The sequence below is a fragment of the Protopterus annectens genome, chromosome 7.part0 (assembly GCF_019279795.1).
Source record: "Protopterus annectens isolate FY-2018-M chromosome 7.part0, PAN1.0, whole genome shotgun sequence".
Lineage (NCBI taxonomy): Eukaryota > Metazoa > Chordata > Ceratodontiformes > Protopteridae > Protopterus > Protopterus annectens.
Window position 1 is genome coordinate 232,771,120 of NC_056739.1, and position 24,950 is coordinate 232,796,069.

At 36.6% G+C, this 24,950-nt stretch overlaps 1 protein-coding gene across 1 annotated transcript in view; it reads left to right on the plus strand.

Annotated features, from left to right (window-relative positions):
- The first annotated feature begins 1,626 nt into the window (after window positions 1-1,626).
- PTPN22 (protein tyrosine phosphatase non-receptor type 22) overlaps window positions 1,627-24,950 on the plus strand; it is a 195,578-nt gene continuing 172,254 nt past the window's right edge. Inside the window, exons 1-2 of the mRNA XM_044076163.1 lie at window positions 1,627-1,706; window positions 13,187-13,282. Of these exons, the coding sequence (XP_043932098.1) occupies window positions 13,259-13,282 (24 nt within the window). The 5' untranslated portion in view covers window positions 1,627-1,706; window positions 13,187-13,258. The remainder of the gene's footprint in view (window positions 1,707-13,186; window positions 13,283-24,950) is intronic.

Genomic DNA, 24,950 nt, shown 5'->3' on the forward strand with positions numbered 1-24,950 from the left:
GTAATAATTTACTTACCCAAAAACAAATTAACTTTAAAGTCTTCCTTTCTTAAGGTCAGTTTTGTCTTTTTTAAAATTACTGTCTGAGATACTTCAAAAGATACTTGAGAAATATTGCACATTTATAAGATTTACGTTATGTTTACTTATTATCTGTTTATAAAAAATGTTGTTGGATGTTTAGATTTTCCCCGTAGCCTGAAAGGCAATTGTCATTTTTATGCTTCTTACAAACTTCATCTAATATAACTACTTCCAAAGTTACAAAATCCAGGGATAAAATGTGAAACCAGAAGGAAAGTGTCCATTTTCTCCACTGGCCTTCACAAGAGGTGTTTATAAAATCACTGTTTGATGAAACAAATGTACGCCTATATGAACACTTTTGAGATGTGTTGCAAATTAGGAATGATGAAATGTATAAAAAGTATGGAAAATGAGACTATGATAAAATAATTAGTTAGATATAAAATCATTCAATATATTTTTTTCTTTAATAAAGATTTCACTTTTCTTTATGCCATTGCTATAATAATTCTGAAATAAAAAAATATATACATCAGTGTGTACCACCCAAATATAAGACTATTACTGTCACAGTCCCTAACCCCCCACCCCCCAGAATTCCTACCACATCCACATATTTTCTTACACATGGCATTGTGGGTGCATAATGTACTCTAGTTATAGTTTCCAAACTATTAAAAGACAATTGCGAATATGATTGTTTTTTTTTTTTAAGTTTAACTTTTTTTTGTAAAGTGAACATATATTCCAGTAGCTATGGATTGTGTTCGTTTGGCAGTTGGAAGTGCCTTTCATGGTTACAAATGTCAGGATTAAAAAAATTCCATAGCTACACCCATCTTTTTTACAACCTTTTTTTTCTGCCATTGTTCAACCGTATTCTGTCTTGTTCAACCGTATTCTGTCTTTCCTCTTTAATGCCTATTCATTCATCCTTTGCAGAAGATGGAGTATTTTACCAATTAATTCTCAGTTGCAGTGACAGGGAAAGTAAGACCCTCATTAGCAAAAAGGGATACGACTCAAGCAGACATAGGGGGCAATTGTATGTGTTTTAACCTTAATGGCAGCTGTCAGGATGACCATGATAAAAGCACCAAACATACATGCCTCTGTGCATGCCCATCCAAGGTACTGCATATGTTGCCTAGTGAGCATGTCTTTGACTTGCCAGATACTGTTTGTAATTTCCACAGTCTTACCAAGCCTTTCTACAGTGTCAGGACCGCACGGAGTCTGGATGGATCCCTTACCCCAGGACTGGCGACTCATCATCCTGCATTAGCTAGTCATTCCAAGTATCTCTGTCCAGCTCCTCCTGCTCCTGGGTCACAGATCAATACCAGGTCTTCTTGGTTACAGTCAAGGCTTTTTCCTTCTGTGTAACACAGTCAGCCACTACACACATATATATTTAGTTGCTTGTTAAAAGTCTGTCTTATAGAGATGTAAATAATTAATTTAACTCGTATTTCAAAACTGACAAATACTGTTCTTCATTTCCTAAAAGTGCCAGGGTTTGTTAATTTTCTTTTCTTTTTTCTTTTAAGTGCAAAACCAAACACACTATCATATGACTATAATATTGTGTTTCCTTCCTAGATGATCATGCAAGAGTAAAATTGCATCTGATAACATCTGACCATGACTCAGATTACATCAATGCCAGTTTCATCAAGGTATTTATGTTTATATTTTATGCATGCATAGCTTGAGTTTTGTGCAGATATGTTTCAATGTTTACTTATATTATGCTTTATTATTCACTGTCTTGCAATCTTTTTTCTGCTTTACTGTACTGCAGATATTAATTTGTACTATCATTACACTGAAACCATTACGATGAGCTTTCTAACATTTTTCCATATATGTTTTGTTCACAGATATGACATGTACTAATAATTCTGTATATCAGTAAAAATTCAAGAGATTATGCCTAGTTTACTGTTACTGCAATATACTTATACAGAACATTTTTGTCACATTTTTATAAACATTCTAGAAAGCATATGACAATACCTGTGGTCTGAGTTACAAAATGATATATTTATTTATTTATTTGGCATTTGTTTACCGAAAAGTCTGACTGGGTCATGAGATACCCATTTTCAGCTGAGGCCCAGGGAGGAAAGCTCCAGATACATATGGTTAACAGAATGAAAAATTAGACAGACATAATAAAGTCATAACATTCAAGCAGAAAATTTGAAAAACGACACATTAGTTTGTCAGAATAAAAACTCAGACATAAAAAGTCATAGTGTTAAAGTATAAATTATATGGAAAGCCTGCTAATAGGAAGATGTAGCATTATTTATATAATAGTTGATTATCATAATGATTATTAATATTCTAGAGGTCATGAAATATGGTAACAGGTTATATTGGTGAAGGTGTAGGATAGTACGAGTAGAGAAGGGGAGGGTGTGATAGAGGCAATAGTAAGAATAGATGCAGAAAAGGTATGAGTGTAATCTCAGGGGAGTATGTGTAGAGGAAGGGAGGGCTGAGTAAGTTAGTAGTGGGGATAGAGAGAGTAGAGTTACAAAAAGGTATGAGAGTACCTCAGCCTGGGCTCATGCAGGAACAAATCCAAGTTTTGTTGAAGTATTCCTATATAGAGGTTTTGAATGAGTGCATATAGAAGGAAACACACTCGGTTAAGTGGCCAGTATTTAGTAATGAAAAGAGTAATTCACGTAATGAAAAGAGTAATTCACGTAATGAAGAGTAATTCATGTAATGAAAAGAGTAATTCACATTAGTGTAATGTTTGGTAAGGCTTAAATGGAAACGTTATGTGCAAGAAGATAGATCAGGCAAATAAGTATTCATTTCACAAGAAAAAATAATATTTAAATTGTCACAAGTCATAAGTGAGGTAACACTATCTTGTGTGTATTTTATGTGTAAGAATGCTTTTATATAATGCTCAAATATTCAATACAATCTCAAGGAAGCAAAGATCACAGCTCAACTTATCATTTTTATGACCCATTCTGTAATACAGGATTATGATCATGTTGCCAATAATAACCTTTTTATTATGTGTTCTCAACGTGGACGCCAAGAAATTTACCTTGAAAGTGAAGCTCAAGAGGTGAATCTTGGCATCCATGTCAAGAACACATAATTAAAGGTTATGATTGGAGATCCAATCATAATTCTTTGTAGTACATGGGGCTTTATCTGCTCCATGTACTACAAAAAAACGGTGTTTTACCATCTTTCAAAGCCATAAAACATTAGGAGCACTGTCAAAAAGACAGTGTAATGCAGTCTGATATATTTACACACCCCTTGCCATGTCTTTTAAATGTCTAGATTTTTACAGAATCTCCAGATTTTTGCCTCATATATTTGGTCTGGTCCTCATAAAATCCATGGTTTTCTGACAATTTACTGAAGACTGAATTCAGAAAATAATGACATACATTTGAGCTTCAGAAAATGCAGGTAAATACATATCTTGTTATTCTAGCTAATTTCTAAGTCTAAAAGAGAAAGTCAGGCAGGGACAAATTACCAGCATGAACAGCAGGTAAAAACAATTGTATTTTTTATTCTGCCACTGTCTTTGCTAGTCAGTAGTGGCAGATTTGATTGCCTAGCAGGAGACCCGACCTTATCGACCAAAAGAGGTGATGCATAATATTTGTTAAGATCAGGTCTCACACTATATCAGCAGATAACATATTTGTCTTTTCTGGATATTGGAGTGTAATCACCTCAGACCATGCACTACCATGCAAAAGCATATGAAATATATTTTTGCCTACAGGCTTCAGATCAGCATCTACAAAAAAATAGCATTCTGGCTAGTATTTTGGCATTGCATGTGTAGCAAACTAGATACCCCATTTTTGTTTTTTTGCTTCTAAATTCCTTAAATCTTAATGTAGGCTTAGTAGCTTGCTTTCTCTCCCTATATTAGTTATTCAAAATTGTTTCTATCACTTGTACACATAGCAAGCGTATCTTCTCTATTTTGAGTCAGTCTGAGATAATCCAAGAGTTGTAATACATTTCATTTATTTTTAGGCTCTCTAAAAGAAGTTTTATTTCAATGGAATGCATTGATTAATCATTTACAGCTTGACCCAGGAAGTATATCAGAGCTTTTCTGGTGTCTAACTCATAAATGGTGAACACACAGCCATAAGATTCCATCTCAGCAGAGAGTCTGTTATTGGTGTGATGCATTACATTTCAGCAAAAGTCAAATATCCCTCATAATTATGTGGATCACAATTTTGTTCTAAATCAGATGCTTGTAAAATTCATAAGTGATTGCAACTCCCTTTAGTTTAGCATATCTAGCCTTCTAATGCTCTGCACCAGCAAGACCCTACATATTTATATATATTTAAGATAATAATCAAGTTTCTTAGAACAACACTGCTTAGAAAGCTGGTTTTGAACATGTCTTCCCAAACTCTAATCCATCCATACATTCCCAACCTCTTTTTCCCATTTTTGCACATGGGGTCATGGTGTCATGTTATACAGGAGTCTTCCTGACTGTCTTCCACATGTAGGCTAATAGTTAACCCCAAAAGAAGTAAGGAGGATAATGGGAAATGAGAATAATTGTGTATTTTTGTTTTTTTATTACTTATTTGATTCTGACAGAACCAGGAGTCTTTGAGAACTCATCCATGGTCAGAGAAGGAAAAGGCACATAACCAAAGCCATTTTCTGATGCTTGCCTTCCTTGCTATGGGCTGTATATCTTTTCTTACCTCCTTTAATTAAATAAGCACAAGAGACCTTAGGTTAAAATACACTGTTATCACATGGTTTAGCATCAGTGGTATTTATCATGATATGTCGAAATGTACTAATATCCGCATAATATTAATTAAATATATAGCAGGCAGAGACCACTGTTTCTGAAACAAAAGATGACAATGATGAAGCTAGGGGAAGTAATTATTGAAAAGATGAATAACACCTCCCAGTAGATTTTTTTTGTTTCAGTGTAAACTACTCTACCTGTCATGTCAGTAATTCTCAGACATGTTGCAATCTTTATAGGACTGGGATTGGGATATCATGGGATTCAGAGGAGCACAAAAGAAATAATCCTTCCTTTCTTCCTCTGCTCTGGAAAATTGAAATTCATAAATTAAAAAGAATGACTGGCAAGCTGATAACTCAATGAATTTCAAAAACTTGATTATAGGTTCATAGGTAGGTACTAGGCTATCAGCCATAGGGCCTATATAAGCCTAGTCAAAAAGGTACCCTGGATTTCGCCACCCAAGAAAATTATTTTCCTGTGCCCATGTCGAGCAGAGCCACAGAGGTGATCCCCGGGGTGAATTATTGTACCATCATTCTCACATTTACTGCTCCCTATATATATATATGTGTGTGTGTGTGTGTGTGTGTGTGTGTGTGTGTGTGTGTGTGTGTGTGTGTGTGTGTGTGTGTGTGTGTGTGTGTGTGTGTGTGTGTGTGTGTGTGTGTGTGTGTGTGTGTGTGTGTGTGTGTGTGTGTGTGTGTGTGTGTGTGAGATTATGAGGAAAAGTAGGATGAACAAGCAGAGAAAACTTCAAATTAAGTTTAACATTAAGTATACTAGCAAGGGCTTCTGTGTCAGAGAATGAGAAAACAGATACAAGCTCTGTGCATTAATGTGTGTGACTGTGTTTACCAACACAGCTGAATAAGGCCTTGTGATTGGCTTTAGTGGTACAGAGACCTTACGTTCATAATTGTTTCTGCCCTTCTTACTAATGAACTTTAGGGTTTTGGTTACCAGATTTAACTTATACTGGCTGGGGGAACTTATTACAGATGTCTAGAGGCTTTTCTCCTCTTAGAGTTATCTTTGCTGATGCAAGAATTCCACTATAAAGGCTTACTTTTAAACATACCTCATGTTTATGTTCGATGGGAACTCATGCCTCAAAACAGATATCTAAAAGAAATGAAAATCAGGATTTTCTTTAAAAAAACTAAAAAGAAAAAACAAACATGCAAACATATTGAGAATACATCGATAAAATCTCCACTGATGCCTCAACAAGTGCAGTTAAGTTTCTGCCATAGATTATTGTCTTATTGAAAGCTCATATATTTCCTACCCCTCAGCATCTCTACAGAGTTCTTCTATCCTCCAATATAGTGCCTACACTGTAGAAAAAAAAGCAACAGTAAACGCCATACCTAAGCAAGACAAGCCTGAAACCCCAATGACATTAGACTGATTTCTATCCTAACCACCTTGGTCAAAATCTTTGAAAAACTAGTCTTCAATCATCTTACAGAATATATTCAAATTATACCATCATTTTCCAGTGTCATCATGACTTCTCATTTAGATATAGAAGACTGACAATCCTATGCACCTCATTCATTATATCCTCCTTAATATAGGCATGACGCTTTTAACAGTTATTTTCATTGATGTGGTAAAAGCCTCTAAACTCGTAGACCATCAACTTCTACTAAACTTTCTTATTTCAGATGATATCTGCCATGTCTCTCCTCCATGGTTCCTAAATGTCCTATTCACACGAGATGCTAAAGTACAAACTGGATCCTCTTTTCTTCCCTCACCCTTAGTGAAAGGAGTGCCTCAAGGTTACATTTTATCCTCTGCATTTTCAGTTCTATTTATTAAACAACTACCCATGTCATCCTACTGCTTATTACTATTTTACGTGAAGACATTTCATCTGCAGAGCCAGCCCCCCACCAAAATCAAATGAGAATATGAAAAATACCTTTTCCTTCTCTGTAAATGGCTGTTTAAATAGACTTATAGTCAATACCAAGAAGACAAAGTCTATGATCTTCACTACAAAAAAAACAACTTTCCATTACTCGCACTGAATAAGCCTACCGCCTTATCAAACAACTAGTGCTACAAACAACCACTAACTTTCCATTACTCGCACTGAATAAGCCTACCACCTTATCAAACAACTAGTGCTACAAACAACCACTAACTTTAAACACCTAGGTATCTGGCTTGAACAAATCCTAAACTTTCAAGATCCCATCTTTGCACCAAATCAAAATTTAATTTCCTAGTTTTCTGGTCAAAAAATAGGCCAGTCCCTTCACCTGCTACCACTGTGGACATAGGCCAATGGATTTTGATGGTATGGCTATAGTACAGCCTCTCAGTCATATATAGTGCTTACAAAAATTATGTCTTACCTGCAAACCACAGGTAACCATATCTGTAGATTCTCTTCCCTAACCTGCAAAAGGCAACATCACTGCAGTGTCCCACAAATTCAAAATGACAATCACTACCAATTAAAAAATGTAAACTCTTCTCCTAGCCTCCATCATCTGAGATCAACAGACTTTCCACCTTTTGCCATCAAATTAACAGAAATATATACTTACCTTTCTGTAAGCTAAGAGTACAGTCCCATGAAAACCCTTCCTAACTTTTAGCCCCTTGAATAGACTTCTGGGTATTGACCACAATTTTTCAACAAATGCCCCCACCCTTTGGGAATTACTCCCACTAAAGATACAATCGCACCATTCCTACCAAGCCTTCTACAGCCATTTTAATGAATACATGAGTTGTGAAACCTCCTGTAAGTGCTTTACAATATACAGCATAACACAAACGCAATCTCCTTCATCTAGCCGCTCATTACCTTCAAACTACACTCTTTACTTGGCCACGTTATCGTCACCCCTACCCATTCTTTCCCTTCTTTCCCACTTTCCTCTTTTCCTTTAATTTTCCCTCCCCTCTACATTTCCTCCAGCCTGTATACTTTAGTATACATTGTATATAGTGAATAGTTATGTAAGTGCTGCATTTCTAAGCAGTTATGTAATTTTGTCTTTCTGCTTGAATGCTTTTTGTTGGATGCTAAGTTGTACTTTTTCTTCAGTTTTAGTTCTATTTCTTGATAGTGATGGCTGTTTACATATTAGACATTTTTCACTATTCATGACTATGCATCACTATGCATGCATCAGTGTAGAAATGACAACTTTCTTATCTTCTCTCTGTTGTACTGTCCCAGACTGAACATGAAAACAGTCCATTGTGACCGGTATTCTAGCCCAGTTAACAAATGAAAATAAAATAAGTTTAGATGAAAACACAGTATCATCAGGGTAGGGTTATTTTAGGAATAATGATGTTTACAATTATTAGGAAGATCAGCAAATAACTAGCAGTCAGACTGTAATAATCTAGATAGACAGATAAATAGATAGATAGACAGATAGATAGATAGATAGATAGATAGATAGATAGATAGATAGATAGATAGACAGATAGATAGAAGTAGATTCTTGTGGATTATAAAGGAGTTTTATAGACGGTGATCACAGGAAGATGGTTGAGTCTGAACAGGGAGAAAGTGACTTCAGAAAAAGTACGTATTGGGAAATATGCTTTTGAGGACAAGATGAAAAACATTAGCACCTCTAGTGGAAGGAGGACATGCTCAACAAGCCACGTTGCTTCACAAGAGACGGCTTGCACCTGTCACCCCTAGGATTTTGAATACTGGCCAAGGCTCTTGCTGCCCCATAGTGCCTTTTTTAGGCAAGGCTCAAAAGTCAAACCCACCTCCATAAACAGCACAATTAACAAAAAACTGAGGGTTATGCAACTCAATGGCAGGAGTTTAAATCTCAAAATGCATGCGCTAGAAGTACTCCTCAGTATGGAGAACGTCGACATCTGTGCAGTAACTGAAACCTGGTTCAAGGCTCCAGAGAGCACCCCAGCACTACTGGGCTACAACTCATACCACACGTTTTGGCCACAGAACACGGACCGAAACACAAAAGAGGGGGTGTATCCATATTCATCAAGGATACCTACACCTCCAGGTTAGTGGCGCAGTATGATACCTCTGAGATCTTCCACGTGCAACTAAAATCGGGCAAATCTGCAATGCAAATTGTGGCCTGCTACAAATCACCCTCCATGACCCAAGACCACCACTCCACCTTTCTGGAGACACTGGAAAACATGAAGGTCCTACCAAACACCCTGATATTGGGCAATTTCAATTACCCTACCATTCACTGGGAAAACTACTTGAGTACAAATTCCCAGGCCCAGCGCTTCCTGGAATTCATCAACTCAAATGCCCTGGATAAGCTGGTAAACTCCCAGAGGTGAAAACATATTGGACCTGGTCATCACCAACATGGGCGACAAGTGTTCCACACTGGAGGTCAACCCGTACTGGTTAGATCAGACCATAAACTAATCACTCTGGATGTCCACCCCCCCCCCAACTAAGGAAACTACAGTAAAAAACTTTTCTAAAGCAAACTTCACCTTACTTAAGACAGAGATGGTAAGTTTCACAGCCCCCACGCTAAAGGATAATGCTGCCCAAGATGCAGAAACCTTTACAAATGCACTCTATGAGCACCTACAAGGATGCATGGATCGTGCCATCCCTAGCAAAACCAAGACTCACTCCTCTAAGAGAAGGAAACCAGTTTGGTGGACCCCTGCAATAAACAGGCTATACAATAGAAGGAGGAAACTAGTTCAGAAAAAAAGCAAATCCCAAGAAGGAAAGACATCTCTGATCAGTACAGTAAGAAACTGTGGTCCCTCATGAAATCATCCAAGGCTAACTTCAAAAAAAAAAAAATAGCCAAGGATTCAAAAGATAACCACAAAGCCTTCTTTAGCTATGTTAAGAATCTAAGTGGCAACTCGCAGATATGCACTGAACTAGTGCAAAATAGTACAAAATATACTGAACCTACTGATATTGCCAACATCCTGTCAGATAGATTCAGTGCAAACTTCACCCCCCTTTCACCTCCAAAAGGGCCCACAACAATACCGAAAAAGTGTAGTGTCCCAAAAAAATCACAGATGCACAGGTGAAAACAGCCCTTTCAAAAGCCAAAAACACAGCATCAATGGAACCAGATGATATCCCAGGCTGTGTCTTGTGCAAACTACAGAATGAACTAACCCACCACCTAAACATGCTGTTCAACCTCAGCCTCTCCACAGGCTATGTGCCCATAGAATGGCGCACAGCAACGGTTATTCCTCTCCACAAAAGAGGGGCCACAATTGACCCTGGCAACTATCGCCCCATAAGCCTGACTAGCCTGGTCTGCAAGGCTATGGAGTGCATCATCATGGAACTCATTAACAAAGACATTGGGAACCTCCAAACACTTGACCCGACCCAGTTCGGCTTTGTTAAGGGCAGATCATGCCTGCTAAACCTGGTTGACTTCTTCGAGACAATCACCAAGACCATAAACGAGGGAAAGGTGGTTCACACAGCCTACCTTGACCTTGCCAAGGCTTTCGACACCATTCCCCACTCTGGTATTACAGAAAAACTTACCAGCCTAAACATAAACCCCTACATCACGAGATGGGTTACCAACTGGCTTACAGACAGAACTCACACGGTAAGAATAGCAGGCTCCAGGTCTGACTCTAAACCAGTCACAAGTGGTATCCTGCAAGGCTCGATCCTGGGACTCCTACTGTTCAGCATGTACTTCTCAGAAGTACAGGCAAACACAGGAGGACTATGGCTAACCACGTTCGCTGATGACTGCAAACTGGGAGCCAAAACTGACTCTCCAGCTCACACGGGCATCCTCCAAAAGGGCCTTACTGAGAAGGACAACTGGTGTCAAAGTCATGGCCTCAAGCTAAATGCCAAAAAAATGCATAGTCATCCCATTTGGGAAAAACAAAACACCCACGAATTACCACATAGGTGGCAGCCCCCTTAATACAGAAGAGGTAATAAGAGATCTGGGGAACATGGCAACAGGATGAAAATGTAATAGGATAACTGCAGGTATAGCAGATAAAGTACAAATAAAACGGATTGCTGTTGGTTGATCTTAGGGACACCACAGAGATAAGAAATAAGTTAAGGCTACTATGTAAACTAACAAAGAAAGTAAACAATGTGCAAACAATAAAATCAAAATTTACCTTGTTTTAGGTGGTGTGTATGTTGTGTTCATACTGTGTATGCCAGTGAAAGTCTATTTGATAGGCAGGTAGTCTCAGACAAATGACTGAAGAAGTAAGGTAAATGGCTGTGAGTTGTATTAAACAGTAGGTTGTTGCACAGAGTGGAATGCTGACCAATGCAACAGTCCAGAATGTAATAGTATAGGAGTTTGCATCTAAACCTGAAACTGACCAGTCAGAGATGATGCTGGTAAACTCTTCCTGCTGCATCTGTCACTAGGAATGAGTACAGTGCTTAATGCCAGATAGGACAAGCAAAAGTGATTCACAGAAGTATCTCTTGACCGATAGACAAGTGAAAACGGAACTCAGATGTTGTAGGGCTTATAATGAAGGTCTTCTCCTCTTTTGCTCTTTAAATATGCCTTGAAGTTCTGTCTTTCAGTATTCAGCATTGTAAGCCCTACTGTGTCATATTGTTTCCTCTTGTCAAGCAGTGTTTTAGTCAATCAATTAAAAGCCAAGGTAAGCAGAATCCAATGGCAGCCCTTCACTAAATGCTACTAATTCAAAGAATGTTCCTAAAGGAAAGATCTCCCCTTAACAAACCCTACTGTTCCATTTGTAATATAATTAGGCATTTGAGGTATTTTGAATAAGATCCATTATGAATCTTTTCATGATTTTACATAGAATTCTGATTAGGCTAATGTAGTGAAATATTGCACAGCATCCATCTTTGTGAATAGGTCAATGAGGTCCTTGTATTTATAAAAACATCAGTATCACTGGTACTGAAATTGCTAAAATGGGACAAATAAAGCTTACCACCAGCTTTAAAATAGTTCAATATAATATCTACTGTAAAAAGGAGACATTTTAGAATTTGTGTCAGTATGGACAAGAGCATGAAATTAGGCTTAAAATAATAGAAGCAAATTACCTCCATATTCCTTCAGTGGGTCTTTCATTGTACTTGTTTATTTAAGAGCCACTTGGCTGAAGTGATTATTTGATTTCAGTTACCAGTAGTAAGTTTAACAACTTACAATACTATATATCATGACTAGGTCCTGTATTACAAAATGTAGGTAAAATAGTGGTCATTGAGCTGTCACTTCAAGTTTAGAATTTAAGAAATTTCTCTTACTATGTATGTAATTATTCGTTTGAAAAAACATTGCATTTTAGCGTATTATAACTTCTTGCTTGCATGCTGCAAATTTCATGCATTTCTTCTGTGGCTGGCATTGGATGAATACTAATTATGATTTTTTTTCTTGCACTCATAATTTTGTAATGTGTTTTATTTCTTGATTACCTTAATGAAAGGTTAGGCATATTTTATACATATGAAAATCTTTTTAATATGCTTTTAAAAATGGAATCAAAAATTGCATTTGCTGTAACCGTACTGCGTATAGTACACATACGTGCATGACTTGCATTACTGTTTCAGTTTATGATGTACACATAATTTTTTCTGATACAAACTGCATCGGTTTATACTGAAAATAAATATTATGCCTGTTGCCTCCTTTACTGAATTCCATATAGTTCTATATTGTTGTCCATCACTGTCTGTGCCTTTCATGGCAGCATGCTTCTGATACTAAGTGTTTAAAGATAGTTACACAAATTGTCCTCCTGAATGTTGTAAGCATCATATTTAGCTGTGCACAGTTGTACTCCATAATTTCAGCATTTGTATGAGCTCTTGGATGTGACATTACATAGATTTGAATAATGTCACAAAATGCATCCAATATCTGGAAAATACATACTCATTTATTTACTGACATGGATGTAGCCAACTTTTCAGACATGTTGCAACACCCTCCAAAAGTTCATTCCATTGCGATTAAAAATTAATACAAGAAAATGTAAGAGCATAAATTTAAGTGTATGTGCCATTTCTTTGAATCACATATTGCTTAGTATAAAATTCATGGCATACATTTCTGATCAATTTTATTAAAGCTTTCTGTATGTAGTGTCATCATGCATTAAGTTACAGGGCTTTTGGTACAAAAAGATGTCACTCAGAGTTCTACTTTTATAGCCCCATTTTAAGGTATAAATATATGCATGCGCTATCAATAAATTTCTGTATTGCACTCTGCAAAAGTTAAATCAGGTTTATTCTGAAAATTACATAACTTATTGAAACTGCTACCAAATGTACAAACCATCTATTAAATAGACTTCAGATAAATATTAACTTTTATCCATTTTCAGGGAGTATACAACCCAAAAGCCTACATTGCAACGCAAGGCCCTTTACCAAGTACTGTAAATGACTTCTGGAGAATGATTTGGGAGTATGACATTCTGGTAAGAATTCTATTTATTTATGCTTTGTTGACTGGATTAGTCCCACTAGATTAGTGGCCTGTTTTCAGGAGAGCCCTGATGTGGTAGTTATAATACTAGGGGAAATTTGGCAAGGGCATTAGGGAACCTCCATACTGAATTTAAAAAGGTGTCATGGGATCTTTTACATCCGTCTGATCTACTAAACAAACCAAGCAGATGGACCATGGTTCAAGGTCTCATCCAAAAGATGAAAATTCCTCTTAAAGACGAAGAATAAATATATATTGTTTTTGCAGTCTCAGAGTTAGTATGTACAATTAGCAGGGGAGTGAGGGGTGTAGGGAGGCTTGCCCCCTGCAAAAGCAATGTTTTTGCTTGTTTTTTAAAATGTACATTTTGTATTCACTACAGGTTATTTCTCAGCACATGCATACTACTGTAAAAAAGAGCATGAGGCGTACAAAATGTTTACAGGTGCTCATAGGTAAAAGTAAGCTTAAATTAATATTGTTTTTATCTCCATAGTCAAAATCTGAATGGAGTAAATGGGTGGAGGGTTTTGTTGAAAAGAGTGACATGACGGCTGTTAAGCTATTCTGTTCCACCTTTGTGCTCTGCCATAGAGGAACAGTAAAATAAGTGCATCACGGAGGGAGGTTTCTTGCCAACATCAGAGTGAAAGACAGGAATCAGAAATACTGAAGAGAAAATTTATGAAATTCTTAAGCACCTTCAAAGTTTAGTAGCAGGGTATTGGTTTCCTACGAGTGATATAAGAAACAGTGACTTTAGTAGGAGAGCATGTTGTCCATTTGGAGCAAGTAATAAGGCAGTTAGACGTGAAGTAGAAGACCTTAAGCAGAGTACCAAAACACTGGCTAGGAAATGTAAAGATTTTGAAAGTAGAAGAAGGCATGAGAATATCAAGGTCATTGGTTTCGCAGAAGGAGTAGAAGGCCATGACACCATTTCATTCATGTTGAAATGTGTAATGGAAACTATAGAAAATTTATAGTTAATGATTACCCAGATGAAGATAGCTCTCTGGGTGGTGAAGCAGCCTTCACTGAATAGGACAAGGTACCTAACAATTAAACTGCTTTGCTATATGTGCAATGTGTGGCAAGTATAAAGGGAGTATTCAGGAAGTGTTCATGGTGGTACAGATGCAAGAGAAACTGATGGGATACTTTCTTCCTACTGTCCACATAAGGAAAAAACAATTGGCATAGACACTATGAAATTTTAAGGAGGAGGGAGAGGTAAAAAGGTTGCTGCAGCCTGCATCTTCTCTCATAAATTTTAAGGAGGAGGGAGTGGTAAAAAGGTTGCTGCATCCTGCATCTCTCATAAATTTTAAGGAGGAGGGAGTGGTAAAAAGGCTGCTGCATCCTACATCTCTCATGGTGACATAGAAAGGGCACATCTGTTAGGCTGCTGTGACATCTGAAACAGTACGTATCTGCACTGAGCTAATAATGGGAGGGTGACACAAATGATGACTATTGACTGAGGATGGTCATCACAGAGTAAACTAATGTGAGGAAAACTAAATGTGAGCTATGGGGGAAGAAAGAGTAACAGATGGTATAGTGACGGGGGGAGGTGGTTGGATATTAGGATAAGAATGGAGGAGAAAATCATGGACCTAGTAAGGGCTCTGAGATAAATCTAATTTTTAGGCCTCACAGCATGACATTCTGGTGAAGGGTGGTTAGCAAGACTGAGACAGAATGGATACCGATACAACTGGACAGAGAAGTTTGCTGTTGGTTGCTGGAGGGTGTGGAAGGGGAGGTGGCAGCAAAGTGGTGAAAGACACAGACAAGTCACCCCTGAAGGCAAAAACAAATTAAAGTAATGCGTGAGTGATTTGGAAATATTAGAAAAAAATTATAGAAATAATGTCATGGCAGAAGAGAGATGATAGAGTGGTTCTTATAGAGAGTCAAGAAAATGAATAGAAGAGCTGATGGCTGAAAAGAAACCAGTGGATAACAAGATGAAGAGAACATGGAAATTAAGCTTGTCCAGTGAAGATGAGATCACGAGTTGCTAGCATGTGTGATTTTGCGGGAATTGACTTGGCATAATTCTGTTAAGATACCAAGTGCATGCTCTCCTTTTCTGTCATTCTCCACATGTATGAGAAATATTCTTAGTCCTTTCTCTCAAGAGATTAGTGGGGTACAAAGCAGCAGTGCAGGTATGTTGCAAGTGAATAATGAATAGAGAGAAATGGTCAGAGAGAAACAGCAGACAGAAAAATAAAGATGAAGAAGAATCTGACAGGATAAAGTAGCCAGTGAGCAAAGGGCCACTGCTTGAGTAAATTACCGTTCACTTGAAAGTAAAGGGGTACTGGCAGTGGGTCTATATTACGACATTGAAATGCCGTAACAGCGAACACCTAAACATAGACAAGTATTTAGCAAAATGCATTTCCACGATTCGCTGAATACTTAAAGGACAAATAAATACTTGCCTCGCAACCCAATGGAACTAAATTTACCTAGAACAAACCCACCCATGTGGGGGACTGTGCCCCCACACCCCCATAACTAAATATACCAACTCTGAGATCGCACTATGTGGAGAAAACGGCAAACTTGTGTAGTTGGTCAACTACATCTTTGCCCTGTAAGTATTCAGTGAATTGCTGAAGTGATTTTCTGTGGATACTTGTTGATGTTTTGGTGTTCACTGTTACAGCATTTTGACATCGTAATATAGACCCTTGGTAGCAATACACATTAATTCTGTTTCATGTTGCATTGAAGATGCTGCTTTGTAGATGTTGTATCATTTATGAATTTTGAACAAATGACAAAAACATTATTTAAAAAAAGTGTTTTTAAGACAATGGTAATCTATGTTTCAGAGGATATGATGTTACATTGTCAGTCAAATTCCTTTCTTTTTGTGTACAGGGGGAATTAGAGGGCATACCACAAAATAACAAAATATACAGTAATATACAAAATTGGACAAAATAGAAAGCTGTTTAAAATGCACACATGAACTTGTAAAGATGACTGAATAATGGGGAATTGGGGTCCACGCCATAAATACATGTAATTGGTCACTTGTACAATCAAAAAGTTTAGAGTTGTCTGTTTTACAAGATGGAGATGCTATTTAGATGCAGAATGTGAAGCAATCACTGTATTAGACTTAATGGGATAAGACATAAAAAAGACATAGAATGCTGTATAAGTGGGCAATTCAGGAAAATTGCCATAATATTAGGTTATTATCCTTTCTTATCTTTAGAAGAAAAACAGGGATGTGTGAATAAGTCCTGATACTATATCGATATTTAAATGCAAATGTATATGTTATGTTATGTGGGATTGTAATGAAAGCAATATCTTATGGGGAAATGGAGAGATTTTGGAAACTCTTCTGTTAGAGAGTAGTGCTAAATACAAGGTTGGAAGAGGAAGGCAATACATTCAAGGATTAACAATTGCATTGATCAATAATGATGCTGTCAAAGAACAAATGAGGTCTATACTTCAGTGCTCATTAAGTGGTGACAAGTAGTTTTGGGGTATGAAGTAAGATGAATTGCTATTAGTATTGTATTTAAGGAAGTAGAAAGATAGACGTGTGAAAAATGATTCAGTTCAACTGGTAGATTATGGTTAGGAAGTGGTATATAATGTTGACTGTGTACACCATCTTATGAGATGGCTGACAAAGTAAGACATGTTACACAGATTGAGGAGATGCTGAAGTAGAGATTGTGCCACTGCTCAAGGGTACATTGGACTTTGTCTTGAAATGATGGTGAGGAAATGCAGGGGAAAGTGCAGAGGAATGTAAGGGCAGCCATATGGAGTGTGTGTGTGTGTGTGTGTGTGTGTGTGTGTGTGTGTGTGTGTGTGTGTGTGTGGGCGGGACTAAATATAAAGAGAGAGAGGATAGCAGTAGCTATATTACAAGAATTGAAAATGAAAAAGCAGAGATGAAAACGTTGGAAAAGGGAGGGTTTATGTGGTTAATTATGGAAGAGGGGGGTTAAGATTTTGGTTTTGGGTATAAGCACACAGGGGAAGAAGAAATTATTGTAGGATCAGGAAGAGTGATGTGCCGCAGGTAGTTAGAAGACAGAGGAGGAAGTGAAATTATTTATTTATTTTCAATGTGCTAACCAGGTGGGTGAATTGGTTGAAGTACTCTTTTCAGCCATGACCCCAGCCAAGTAGAAAACAGTAGAATAAGATGCATGAGACTGAGAATTGTATAGCAGACAAACACATTATGAACAGTCATTTAAATGGCAGATTAAATGTGATATAAAGATTAATGTATTTAAGAAATCCACCACAGGTCTTTAAATTATGGCATCTGTTATTTCAAAACTTTCACTATCTGGACACAGCGTAACCTCTGGTATATTTATTTATCCCTTATTTTAGCAATCAGACTTTTATTATGTAATAAAAACAGCCAACACTGAAAAGTTATTGTTAGGCACTTCTCATGTTTCCAAAGCTCTGTTATGTTGTTTTGTCACTTTCGACTACTTGAGCCACATACTGTAAAACATCCTGGCTGTACACTCATACACAGCTTATCATTTCCAAGTTTGCTATTAATCTTGTTAACTGTGCCATGATCTTAATTTGTCAGTCATTAATCCATTCCACTTTTTTAATCTATTCCGTTTCTTATCTGCCTATCTTTTCACAGATGCTTGTTGCATCACTTTCATCCATACTGTCCCACCAACTTGGTAAAAAGGCAAACAGGACTAATGCCTAGTTCTAACAAAGTTTCATCTTTACTCCACCATGTCTGTACATTTAGTAGCTTTATACCAGATCATTTTAATACTCATGCAATCCTAAAAAGTATTTATGTACTCTTCACCTTGCATTGACAGCACTTTTATTTTTATTTGCCAAAACAAAAGTTGTGGTATACACATTGCATTTTTACGTACTCATCAAACACACTGACAACAATATACCTTAACTACCAAAATATAGATTAAAGATCCATCATTTTTATATCATTACCTTTCACAAAATGAACACCAGCACCCACTATATATACACTTAACATAGTTCACTTACTGTCTCCTCAGATCACCCAGTTTTTCAAACTTTTGTTACTTTGTTCAGCTACCCAGTTTTAATTCACCCTTCAGCCATTTCTCCCTCCATTTTAAAGACCAGTTATATTATTTCCCAAAACTCAGAAATACAATTAATTCTTTTGTTGACATTTCAGCAGTGAAGCAACATGTATATGTGTTTTCTCCTGCCTTTCACATTCTTTGATTGTCTTCCTAATGCCTCAGATAGGTGTGCCATCACCTTTTCAAACAGTACTGAGGAGAGATGGTGATACACTGTGATGCATTTGTTCTAAATTTCATTTTATCTAATTGCTAAATATCTAAAAAATTAACTTGTAGCAGATTTAATCTAAAATACATTTAATCTAATCACTTAAAACAACAAAGTGCAGTTTGCTGTAGAGAATTACTTCTGGTGTGGTTTAAGATCTTAGGAAAGTAGGAATTATAACACAATTTACTGTAATGCGTCAGTTGTACTTTGTTAATGCCACCAACATGTTATACTCCCTTGTGTACAAGTTTGCATTTGTCTTGTCAGTAGTAATTCAGTGTGTGTCTTTTTTTATTTTCTCCACAATTGTGTGACCATAGAGTTGACATATGTAAGTATGGGAGTGTAGGGGTACATGAGTGCAGGAATATGTACCATATATGAAAATTTACATAACATGTAATTTGACTAAATTTGTTTTATAATAACTTTGTTTTAGATTAACATTTTGGATATGTTGTGATTAGATAGTCTTAGGTGAAAAATATTATTCTCATATATCTATATAAGTATATGTTGAGTTTTTCAACTGTACAAGCACTAAAGAACAAATCACTGATCCAGGCATTTAAAAAGTCAACATTGTGAAAAACCTACAAAATAAAAAAAATGGTGACTCTAACCAAAACCCTACCCTCAAATTCTGACATACGTTTTCTGCATAGCAGTCATCATCATCATCATCATCAAAACCCCATTTTTCCCATTTTCAGCATGGGGTCAGGGTATAGTGTTAACTGCTGCCATCTCTCTCTCTCTCAATTCAGTGACACACACCTGCCTTCTTCAGCACTCATGCCTGACTGTCACAGATCTTCTCTCACACAATCCATCTACCTCTTTGCTGGATGACCTCACCTCCTCTTATCTTCTTCCTCTCTGTCATAAATCTTCTTCACCTGATCTGTCTTCTGATTTTCTGCACATGCGCCCAACCCACCATAATCTGTTCTGTTTGATCTTTCGGTAATTGAAGTTATTTTGGCTTCTGATTTTATGATGTCATTTATTCATCTGTGTGCTTATAAAAAATACATAAAATGAAATAAGATAAAACATAAGTTCATTAAATATTATCCCTCTGTTTTTTAATCAGCACCGGCTTTAAGCTAACAGCTACATTCATCCCTGGTTTTACCACTGCATCTAGTCTAATAATCCATTCAAGTTCCTTGAGCTCTAGTACATTATTAATATCTCCTCCCCTCATGCCTAACTTAACCTCATTTATTACTCTAAATTTAAAGCCATGGCCTTCATTCTCCATAATATGTTTAATTAATGCATTGGTCAATGACTGCCTTCTAATTTCAGATTTGTGCTCTATAATGCGTTGTTTTAATTTTCTAGTTGTTTTGCCTACGTAGAATGCTGTGCATTTGACACAAGTAGCCAAATATACTATACAGGAAGTATTGCAATTCGCTATGCACTTAAATTCAAACTTTTGCTTAGTTATAGGATGCTCAAAAACATTTTTTAAATCAAATATATCACTATAGCATGTACAATTAAAACACTTCTGCATAAGTGTTTTATTTAAACATTTTGCTTTATTTTCCTTAAAGTCTTTATAGCATAATTTTTGCTTTAAATTTTCTGAATTTCTAAAAGAAAAATTTGGTTTTGTATCTAATATATCTCTAATCTCTGGCATAGCTAACAAAATTAGCCAGTTCCTTTGTATAATATTACAAACGTCTTTAGTGTAGGCATTAAAGGTGGTCACATACCTAATAACATCCTTTTTCCTCTCTGGTGCATTCATTAACTTGTTCTTATGGCTGCCAAAACAGGGACCATATTCATTATGCCTTTTCACCTTTACTTCTTCATATATTGTATGTGTATATTTGGGAGGGTAATCTAATCTAATAAATTCCTGTACCATCTCATTTGCTTGATTTAAAAAGTTGGCATCCTCTGTATTTAATTTACTAACTCTAATCAATTGTGATTTCAATATACCTTTAAAGGTATGTTGAGCATGCATACTGTTCTTCCTAATATACCTATTAGTATTCACCTCTTTCTTGTAAACCATTGTCAGCATGTTATTATCTTTTTTATATAGTTTAATATCTAAAAAATGTATATCTTCCACAGAACAACTCATTTTGAACTTTAAAAAGTTTGTAGTTTGATTTAAATAATCAATATAATTATTTAATTCATCTTTGGTGCCACTCCAAATAAAAAAACAATCATCAACAAACCTTTTATAAAATTTTACCTTACTATTAAGCATATTATAATCACTCAGTAAAAATTGCTTCTCCCAGCAGTACAATACTAAATTTGCATAGGTATTCGCTACTTGGGTGCCCATTGCTACACCAGTAAGTTGAAGGTAAAACTTTCCATCAAATAAAAACACATTTTTTGTCAATACAACATCCAGTAACATACAAATATTTTCTATCTCCCTTGCTTGCATATATGCTTCTGAAAGTAGGAAACTTCTAATGACATCCAAGCCATACTCATTTGGAATAACTGTGAATAGTGAGACGATGTCTAACGTTACAAAAATAAATGTTTCTTCAGTATTAAGCTTATACCATTTATATAATTAATTTAAAAAATGTTCAGTAACTTTAAGGATGCTTGGGCACTTAGACAAGTGTTTACTTAGTTGTATTTGCAGAAACTTGGAAATTGGCTCCGTGACCCAACCATTACCTGATAGTATTGGTCTGAGAGGGGGGTCAATTAAGTCTTTATGAATTTTAGGAATACCGTAAATTTGCAGTATCCTAGGACAGGGTGTGGAAAAGTAATTAAAAAGATCTATAGTTATATCCCCAGCTATTTGTAATTCATAAATTATTAAATTAACCTGTGTAATACAATTTTTAACATCATTAACAGTAACTTCTTTAAATGTTGCTGGGTCAGACAGAAAAGTTTTAAACTTTCCAAAATATTTGTCTCTGTCCATTATAACCACAGCTCCCCCTTTATCTGCCTGCTTTATTATAATCTTATCATTCTGCTCAAGCTCTCTCAAGGCTTTAAATTCAGGATATGTTAAATTGTAACATTTTTTTCATTTCCTTACTCAAATATAGCCGTCTCAATTCCCTTTCAACAACATTCATAAACGCGAGCACAACCGGATAAGGCTGAGGTATGAAAGTGCTCATTTTTTTACAAGTTGGAAGTACATTAGGACTTTGCTTAAATATTAATTTTAGAGACAAATTTCTCGCAAACATTCTGGTATCTATAACAGCTTGCACGATGGTGTCCCGAGCATAGGGTATAAACTTCATACCTTTAGCAAGTAGTTCTAACTGATCATTGCTTAAATCAAACACAGAAATATTCACAGTACCTTTAAACCTCATATAACTAGCTGGCAGCAATTAAATTTAGAACTGAGTGCTAGTTATATGAGGTTAAGTTTGATGAAATAGACAATCTTGAAAATTACATCCTAGCATTGCCTTGCTTTACGAGCTGTACTGTACAATATCAAGCTTTCTTAGACCGAATACAAACTTTAGACGCTAAGCTTGAATTGAAGAAAAAAAGTAAAATCCAGTGTGATCTAAAAGATTATAGCAATGGACATATCTTTTCCTGGCCAAAAAATGAAATTAAACCTGGGCCAACTTCAATCACACAGAAAAATATAAACAAGGAAGGAAATACGATATCTGGTGGTCTGGATCAGCTAGATAATTTTGAACAACCACAGGAATTAGGATTGACCAATCAAGAGGACCATATACAGAATTCTATAAAGGAGTCATCAAATCAGCAAACCGCCCCTAAAGTAAGAGTGGAAGCTAGCGACTCTCAACAACGAAATACAGAAGGTAATTCTCTTGCAGCAATTACCATGTTTAAATGAGATGATGGATTTTCAATGCGTGCTATAGGGGACAAGAATAAGAAGGTTGAAATCTCTTCTTTTTTACCTTTCCGATTGAAGCAACCGGAAAAGATTGCTATTCAACCTCAAGCACAAAGGGGCCGTTCTCAACAGAGGAACAACTCGCGACAGAGAATGCCCCAACAGACGACGCCATCTATAAAAAGAAAGAACAACAGTCCTACCAAGCACAACAAGACAGCACGCCACTAAATGGATCTAGAGAGATGTTTAAAGGTACTGTGAATATTTCTGCATTTAATTTAAGCAATGATCAGTTAGAACTGCTTGCTAAAAGTATAAAGTTTATACCTTATGCTCAGGACACCATCATGCAAGCTGTTATAGATACCAGAATGTTTGCGAGAAATTTGACTCTAAAATTAATATTTAAGCAAAGTCCCAATGTACTTCCAGCTTGTAAAAAAATGAGCACTTTTATACCTCAGCCTTATCCGGTTGTGCTCGCATTTATGAATGTTGTTGAAAGGGAATTGAGACGGCTATATTTGAGTAAGGAAATGAAAAAATTTTACAATTTAACATATCCTGAATTTAAACCCTCGAGAGAGCTTGAGCAGAATGATAAGATTATAATAAAGCAGGCAGATAAAGGGGGAGCCGTGGTTATAATGGACAGAGACAAATATTTTGGAAAGTTTAAAACTTTTCTGTCTGACCCAGCAACATTTAAAGAAGTTACTGTTAATGATGTTAAAAATTGTATTACACAGGTTAATTTAATAATTTATGATTTACAAATAGCTGGGGATATAACTATAGATCTTTTTAATTACTTTTCCACACCCTGTCCTAGGATACCGCAAATTTACGGTATTCCTAAAATTCATAAAGACTTAATTGGCCCACCTCTCAGACCAATACTATCAGGTAATGGTTGGGTCACGGAGCCAATTTCCAAGTTTCTGCAAATACAACTAAGTAAACACCTGTCTAAGTGCCCAAGCATCCTTAAAGATACTGAACATTTTTTAAATTAATTATATAAATGGTATGAGCTTAATACTGAAGAAACATTTATTTTTGTAACGTTAGACATCGTCTCACTATTCACAGTTATTCCAAACGAGTATGGCTTGGATGCCATTAGAGGTTTCCTACTTTCAGAAGCATATATGCAAGCAAGGGAGATAGAAAATATTTGTATGTTACTGGATGTTGTATTGACAATCATCATCCATCCCATCATGTCATCCACTTACAAGCTGCACCTTGTCAGTAAACCTACACTGAGTGTCACAATTCTTAGTTCATGTTTGGCAGGTTGATTGATTTTACATCCAGCTTTCATTCAACAGAGCTATCACAGATAACCCAGGCTGGGCAGCTAGTCAGCAGCCCACCAGTAGATTTTTGACCCAAGGCTGCTGGGCTTCATGACAGGCACACACTGGTCAATAGGGGCACATACACCCCTCCCACTGTTAGCATGGGTCCCTGGTGTGGGTCGGGCCCGCCAGCTTATCACCAACAAATACCAATGCCTATTTGATGACTTTAGTCGACATGACCAAATCACCTAGAGACATATTTTACACCATTGTATTGGTAGCCCTACCAAAATGCACAGTCTGTGATCTGTGTTCTCCTATTTTGAGGATATTGAGCACTAACGTTGGTGCCCAAAGTGGTTGGTCTGTACAAATCTTCCCCCTATAGGGCACCATGTGGAGTTTGTGCTGCTGCCCACAGCTCCATTCATTGTTGAGTTTGAGATTTACACAATATATTTTTCAGAGGTAGGAGAAATCTGGCAAAGGCACAGCAAGAACATGCAAACCCCAAACAAGCATTGGCCATGGATCAAAATCAAACCTTGTAGTATGTGCATGGAAGGTGAAGACTTTAACCACTATGCCATCTGGTCTCTCTGCAAGTCTAGCAATGCTCATTTGGATTAATTATTCATCTCTAGCTTCTTCTCAACTATCTGTCTCACTGCAAACACCGGGTCAGTTGTGTTGCATTGACATACTCCAAATTTCAGAAAATGTGGTTCCTCTCATACTGAGCAGGATTACTATTGCAACAGCACATCATCAGTAAGGTAAAACTAACCAGTCTCATGATGGTCTATACACAGCTTATGTTCCCAGTTAGTGGGGGAACAATTCAATGCTTGGAGAATTCTGCTTCACAATGATAGGAATAGCCAACATCAAAGGATCAGCAAGCAACATCACTATGAACATTTGGCTGCCACAAGCCATTTACCCCTGTGGTAATTTTTACTGACACCTCCTGCTTAATTCCAAATAACCAAAAGGATTGCAAGGATGAGCATCAGCAATAACTATATTAAACTGGCATTCAGTTCATCCCTCAGTGCCAGTTTTGTTTACCAAAAGTGGCACATAGTAGTAGTGATCAATACATGTTATTGTAAGATAAGGTATAAGGCTGTGGTTAGAGAAAGGGTTAG